Source organism: Nanorana parkeri, unplaced genomic scaffold (genome assembly GCF_000935625.1).
Source record: "Nanorana parkeri isolate BGI_ZX_2015 unplaced genomic scaffold, ASM93562v1 scaffold765, whole genome shotgun sequence".
In the NCBI taxonomy this organism is placed as follows: Eukaryota; Metazoa; Chordata; class Amphibia; order Anura; family Dicroglossidae; genus Nanorana; species Nanorana parkeri.
Window position 1 is genome coordinate 750690 of NW_017307033.1, and position 7756 is coordinate 758445.

A 7756-nucleotide genomic window follows, 5' to 3' on the forward strand; every position below is an offset into this window, starting at 1 on the left:
TATTATTATTATTAATATGTATTTAAACTGGAGTTCTACTTTAACAAGTGTTGTGATGCATCACAGACTGCGAGTTCAAATTCCATCTAACTTGGTTGGGCAAAAACTACATACTGCCAGCAGGCACATTTGACAGCAATGCTCGTTTGGATACATATGAATATAACAAATATCTACATTCATTTTCTTTACAGGAGTATTCCAGTAGTTGTAAATAACATCTGTACATATGCAAGCAACCATATCCATACCTATACAGGAGGTAAGATATTTAAAGCCCAATTGAACTTTCAGTTTAAATGAGCCAAATACATTCCAGATGCAACAAAACAAAGCATGTTCAAAAAGTCTTGCAGTGAATTCCTTGGGAAACCAACCAAGTAGAAAGCATGTATGTCCCATGTCAGAATGCTGCAGAGAAGGACCCTTACACTCTGTGTGGAAGCGGTGGTCTCTCTGCAGAGGTTTGGCCCACCCCCTGATGAATCAGATCTATAGCCCTACAATTATCAAAGCTCATGCTTCCTGCTGATTGGAGAGCTCTGGCTGACTCAGCAGGGGGCCTTTCAAACTTCTGCAGAGAAACTATTGCTTCCACGCAAAGAGCAAGGGTCCTTCTCTGCAGCATACTTCCTAACTAAAAGGTAACCTAATGATATAACATCCAACACCAAGAATGATTGTTGCTTAAACACACATGCTTTGCAAATACTAGTGAGTGGCTTTGACAATTCACCCCTGATAAAGCATCCTTACAATCTGGAGCATTATTAAATCCTCAACCAGCTCAGATGCATTATCATCTCTTAAATCACATCTCAGGGCTTTGTTCAGTGAATTTGAGCATACATGCAGGCACCTCTAGGTGCACATTAACATAGTATATTGTTTATTTATATATTTTGAATCATGACGCTTTGCTACAGTGCAACAAAGGACCTCTCCTCTAGTGCCCCATTCACAATGAGCGACATGAAAATTGGGCGATTTTCCGCACGATTTTATATGTGCGATAATGCGCGACTTGTCGCGCAACTTTTTCCTATTGGGCTGTATGCAATCAGGAGCAAAATCACTCGCAATCCGCAGAAAAAAGGGTCATGTAGGAGCGACAAGCTACAGCGACGAGCTACAAGCGATATTAAGCGATATTGAGCAGCGAGATGTGAACAGCTCCATTGAAATGGTTGGAGCAGCTAAATAGTGCGATATCGCGTGGAAATATGAGTGATATCGCTGCAAAAATCGCTCAGTGTGAATGGGGCCTAAGCGATTTATCGCGCGGTAATTCTTGCGGTATCGCGGCAATTTACCGCGCGATATCGCTCTCCAATGCTTCTCAATGGGGCAAAGGGTCCTGCTGTCTCGGGTCGTGCGTCGCTACAGCAGGACCCTTTTTGGAGTGGATTTAGCCGCAATTCAAGCTTGCTCAATGCAAGCATTTGCGCAAAATGCAAATCGTGCGACAAACGCGCGATTTGCGAATCGCGCAGTGTGAATGGGGCCTTAGGCTGCAAGAGGGAGACAAAGCTCTGAGTTGAAGAAAACTTGAAGCCTTTTTGCCGAGTCTAGCAAGGTTCAGGGGCTCCTCAGCTGCACTGAAAATGATCTGGATACCATTAAAAAGGTCCACACCTTGTCTGCACTAAACAGTTCACTTTAAAATGTCCGCAAAGCAGAAGAGAAGGAAATTGTACTGCAGAAATATGGGGTATATTTTAAAAAAGCAGTGAAACTGCTATTCACCAAACATTCACGGCAGGTGATTAACGACCAAAAAAAAGAAATACAAAACAATGAACACTTACCTTCACATTATCAGATTTCAGGTCTGACTCCGTGTACAGTCCCTTCAGAAAGCTGGTGGTCCTGATAACCTGAGACAACAGAGTGGCCATAATTGTCAAGATTATGAGCAATGATGGAAAGTAACACAAAGCAATTATAATTCTCTTTTCATTATTATCACTGCAAAGCCAGTTTTGGATGCTCCAAAAGGATATGTTTTGCTACCTACTCTTCCCTGAATTTTAAAAAACTGCTGAAGGTTTACTCCCAACCAGTTGTTGTGGGTCCCTGCCTGTCATTTCTTTTTACCTGATGGTTAATGAGGGTTAACAAATGTGTGCCAAATCCATAGAGTGGCCATGACCATACTTGTACGTCTGGGTGTCATACATTGGGTTTGGTAAGAGTAAACAGTGACATTATCCATACCAACCATTCAGCACTGAGGAGTAAACAGACTGTTGGCTAAAGAAAAAAGTTCTGCACTTTAAGGGAAACCAGCCAGGAGAAAAATGACATTAGGCAGCAACTGCTGAACTCCTGAAAATGCTCCCTGTCTCCCTCCTTGTCATGGGGTTCCTCTCGATTCAATCATTTTTTAAGTAACCGCTTTATTTTTTGGAGCGTTGTGCTGTGATGGCAGCCCATGCTAGATAAATGGGCTTACTTACACAATGTATGTTAATGTGTGAAATACAGAAATGCAACTACAGAAGTGTGAAGGGACCTTATCTGTATTTTGTATATATAAGCCAACTTTTTCTGTGTTTGTGAAATACAGATTAGCACTGTTATAAAATACAAGACAAAGGTATCTTGAACATGGCATAATATAGAATGATGGGTAGAGATGTCATGAAAAAGAAAAGGAAGCTATAAAAAAAAAAGAGGCAGCAGGAGCAGACAGTATCTTGCTTGTCCGCATTTTAACAGGAGGACCTCATTTACACGTACCCCCAATAAAATCGATTTTTATTTTCCGTAGTCCGTCCATACACTGTCTGAATTTTCTGAACAATCTACCATGTTCCAATGGAAAGCAGTTATAGGCAGATATTAAAGACCCACATGTATGCTAGTATATAATTGTGAGAAAAAAATAGACAATGTCTCAAGGAGTCTTTAAAGGAGAACTATGGGGTCAGTGTTTTTCCCCAGTTCTCCTTAGGGTAACGGGAGGACACAAACTAGTGTCCTCCCGTTACCCTAAGCTCAGTATACCGCGAGCTACAGCTCGCTAGATACTGAGGCGCCGCAGCCGGAGCGGATCCCGACGTAGAGGACGGGATCCACCCAGCTGCGTGACAGCTGGCTCTGCCTATCTAGAGGCAGAGCCAGCTGTACCCGCCCCCTCCCCCGTCCGTTCCGCCCGTCAGCACTGGCAGATCGGAGCGGGGAGGGGGGAATCCAGCCCTCCCCCTGTCACGGCAGAGAGCCGTGACAGGATCGAGAGGTGAGCGAACCTGGTATGTGTTCGCTCACCTCCCGATCTACTGAGCCGACGTGTGACAGTCTCATTGTCACAGGTCGGCTAGAACTATGAGGTGAGTGGAAATCACTCATCTCATAGTTCTCCTTAAAGGACAGCTCTGGAGGGATTTCCGGAAAAAAAAGCTTAAATTTATTTTTAAATAGAATCTATACCACTTTATATTAGTGTCCTCTGATCCTCCGTACAGCCATACCTCAAAACTGGACAGGAAGGGGCTGCACTGTAAAGCTCCTCTGTACTGTGTACCCAGATAGCAAGGATAACTTGCCACAAACTGTGGCAGGGTTCAATTGTAATTGTGCAACAAAATTTGTGAAGCTTGGAAAGTCTAGCAACAGTTTAGCAAGTCATTTTCAAACTTGCAACACAGAGCGCTTACTGATAGTAGGAGAGAGTAAAGTGACGACCTCATCAGTGTGCTGCTGTCCCTTCATTATCCAACCACAGCCTGAAATAGGTTCTTGCATTAACTGCATAACAGAAAAGTGAGGTCAGGTCCCCAGTAGGGGAGAGAAACATTTAGGAATGGTTTAAAGTGACCTTGTCACTAGTCTGATGATTTTAAAGTATAACCACCCTGCTAGAGAAGATTACTAATACTCATCCGTCCGGCATAGCTATGGCCGCCACTGTTACCCGCCTCTTCTGGAAGCATCAGATGCTAAGTCCATAGCTGTGTGTGGTGGTTTCATCAACCAGTCATCATGTCACTACTGACACCCCATGACTGCAGCCACTACATCACTACTAGACAGTAGTCACAGACACAGTCACTTTAACTAAATTACAAATCTTATTACAGGTAAAACAATTCACACATCTATTTCTATGTCTAGATGCTTATAGTTCTGTGTGAAGTGTTTGAATTTTGTTCCTGTGTAATAAACCAAACCTTTATTACAAGCAGATCAGATGTCAGAATGTCACAGAGAGTAACAGCACCGGAATAAGAGACAACAGGAAGAGAGGGCTAGATCCCTCCAAAGTGAGAATAAAGCCCCCTTAGTTGTCACCAGAATATATGGTCCCATTAGAAGATTTCTCTCTATTCCTGCAATAGTGATAACTGAACATTTTTGGATACTACTTCACCTACAGTCCAGGTGACAGTGGTCACAGGACAAATACAGAGGTTGACTGTCCCTAATAAGGAGAGAGACATCCAAGTCCTGGAAGTAAAAGAAAGGTTTGGGGTGCTGGATATGTTGAAGCAGAAGGTGTTATCAGTCAGATCGAGGGAATGATTCTCCTTCAGCGACTCTCCCTGGAGTGGTGGCTGAAGGTTTTGCTATTTGATGAATACAGACTGGAAATGCAAGGAGGAAAGCACCAATAGCAGAACATATAATGTCCAGATTTTATTCTATTCAAAGTGTACCGAGCCGAAAAAGCTCGCCATACACCAGAAGAATTTTGTGCGGAAAAAATGTTTTGGGAAAGTTCATTCAATTTTCTAATAGTTAATGAGATCAAATTGTCAATTGTTTTCAACCACATAATCAAAGGAGCAGTATGGAAAATGTTTCTCAAACAAAATTCTAACGGTGAATGTGATTTCTGTTCAGGAAATTCCATTCAATCCAAAATCAAATGTTAAAATGAAACAAAATTCAAAATCACATTTATCAAGTCTCTGATGATGTCATCAAATGTTCTGATGAGATTTATGCATACGTGTATGAACACTCATATGCAAATCTGCCAGAGTGTATCCAGCTTCAGGCCCCCTTCAGGTGGGTGGCCTGATCAGGTCCGCTTGTCAGTTTTTCCATACGGATCTGATGGTAAGTCCAGTGTTAGTGTATGGGCAGCTGAATAACCATTGCCTCCGATCCGTCACTACAGAACTCTTGCCTCCGATCCGTCACCACAGGTCCGGAAAACAAAAACCAGAGTTCTGTAGTGACGGATCGGAATCAATTGGATGTAAATGAACAAGTGTCCACTTATATCTGACCTAACATGGGTTTGTATAGCTCAGTTTTTTCCTCCACTGCAAGATGGAGGAAAAAAACTAAACGGATATGGATGTCAAGAGCGTGAAATCTGTTCTATTCTGAACCAATTAGGGGACAGAGGCAACCCCAGGCCTGTGTCACCCGCTGTTATGTCACTATGCACACACGTAATGACGTCAGGCGCACTTAACTGCCGGGGGTCATCTTGGTGATGGATGATGCATGAGAGAGGAGGGATGAGGTAAGCCGTCGGGTCACTCCTCTCTCATGCACGAGTGCCCGACTTTTCAGAGGGGGTGACACCAAAATGACTGTCATTTTGGTGTCCCCCCATGTTATGGTGTCACCCAGTGCAGGCCACACCACCTGCGTGACTGCACTGGCATGGCCATGCACGGATCCCTTGCTGATAAGAAGGCGCCCATGTGAGGCTCCATTCACACTGGAGCGGCTGTCCACGCATATTCGGCTGTACGAATACGCACGGAGCCGCTCCAGACAGAGAAAACAATGCACTTTATTATGCATTGTTCAGACTATTGTGGGGGCGCCAACATAGTACAAACGGCGGATTCCGCATGTTCACAGCTATTTAATAGCCACAAATGACAGCGTCCCTGAGGATTCAAAAAATGTCACTTTTTCGTCCCGCACAAAACACAAACGCTATATGTGACTGGAGCCTGAAAGGGGCCTAAGCCTAAAGTCAAATAGAGAGCCCAACCGCACACCTGACTGAGAAGCCCCCCCATATATTGTGGAGGGGGGTGCCGAATTGGCCTCGGATGGTGCCACCAAATACCTTCAAAATAGAACAAATGTTCAGCAGCACTCCAAGTTTTCTTCAAAAGGAAATCCTTTTAATGATTCTAGCAGGTCATATCACCATGCGTGGCAACGTTTCGGAACCTGTCCGGTCCCTTCATCAGGCAAACAAAAGTGACGTCACTGGTGTGGAGTGCTGGTGACCATTCGTTTTGTTTTGTAGGCCTAAAGTCAGGTATACATGGGTCTATTTTTTTTTGTTCAACCCGCAGGCTGAATGAAAAAGAATGGAACATATTCCTCCAGCAACACTTACAAGCATTGATGGACGAATCCCCTGATGTTTGCATTATACAGCCGGTTGGCTGCAAGCTCCGTTCGGCCTAGAATTTTCCAGCCAGCTGATTGAGGGGTGCCGGGTGGAAGGGCGCTGACAGCAGCACCCACGCAGCAAATTTTGGCTGGTGAACCAAAGAACTTTATACTGTGTGAACCCTACTAAACCGGTATCTGTAATGCCCGCCAGACTACTTCCCCCCGGGGAACCCCCAGATTCTATCAGTCCAGTACACGCTTTGTAGAACAGTACCAAGGCCCAATGATGGCAGATCCCTTAAATCCCTGACACACATTGCCTTGTACTGATATGAGAGTCAGAGAGAATGACGTGGACTTGATGGGTTCTGTTGTTTTAATAACACCCTGCCAGGGGCTCTCCCCTTCTCAGTACTCTATAAAGGACAAAGTCCAGGCTTTGGACACTCATTAAGAAGAGGATTATTATTATGTAATACACCATGGCCTCCCATGTCTCTTACAGCTCCCTTATTGAGGGAATATTCTCATATGTACAGGTCTATGGCCAGTGTGAGTCCAGGCAATCTATAGCTCGCCCTCTGTGGTGTCCCAGCACACCAATGAACCGGTCTTCTGACCATTCCTTCACTGCTGGTTCTATTGTAAAGTTCTGGGGAAGCTACAGGTGGCTGGCTCCTCACCGGTGCCCGGTGTGACGGTAGGTATCCGGCTCTCACCTCGGTTAGAATGTCGTGCAGGTACCGGAACGGCGGCTTGGCCAGCAGTTTATCCGTAAGCGGCGGCTTCCTAATCACCTTCCCGAGAGTGTCCTGTGTGCGCCGGATAACCGCGGCCTCCATCCCGGAGACCGGGCCTGTGAACCAGCAGAGCAACGGGGGAGCAGCTTCCCTACCCCCAGGCTTGGCTCACCCGCTCCCCGTTTACACCAGTCTCCAAGGCTCCGTTACTGTGTTCTCAGCACCGGCCAGTTCTTCCCTTCCCACAATCCCCTTCGAACTCGATTGTGCGCATGCACCGCCTCCGCCGTTACCAAGCGTCCGCCACCATGGCAACGGACGGTAACATAAAGAGAGGTGGGGCCTAGTTCTATATCCTAGATAGGTGGGTGACGTCATTGCGTTACAGCCAGCATGTTCTGATTGTGGTCTACCGCTTAGCAATTCTGTATCTGGTTACCTTAGGGGGAATTTATCAAAATTGCAGCAGACAGAAACTGTACAGCTAAGCTTGGGAAGTGAAGAATCCTGATTGGTTGCTGGGGCAACTGCTCCAGATTCTATCTGCTCCAGTTTTGATACATTCCCCCCATTCTTCTTTATTGCACTCCAGCAGAGGCTAATTAAAAAGAATCCAACATCAATATGTGCTACATTACCCCCTGAAGCAGGGTTCCCACCTAGACGACAGCTTTTTTGCATGTTTCTGGTGCACGTTT

The 7756-nt window shown here is 45.2% G+C and overlaps 1 protein-coding gene across 1 annotated transcript in view; it reads right to left on the reverse strand.

Annotated features, from left to right (window-relative positions):
* The window catches only part of TRAF3IP1 (TRAF3 interacting protein 1), a 47172-nt gene extending 39854 nt beyond the window's left edge, over positions 1–7318 (reverse strand). The window contains exons 1-2 of the mRNA XM_018564614.1: positions 7038–7318; positions 1809–1877 (exon numbers count right to left, since the gene is read on the reverse strand). Coding sequence (XP_018420116.1) covers positions 1809–1877; positions 7038–7160 — 192 coding nt within the window. The 5' untranslated portion in view covers positions 7161–7318. The remainder of the gene's footprint in view (positions 1–1808; positions 1878–7037) is intronic.
* Positions 7319–7756: the final 438 nt, after the last annotated feature.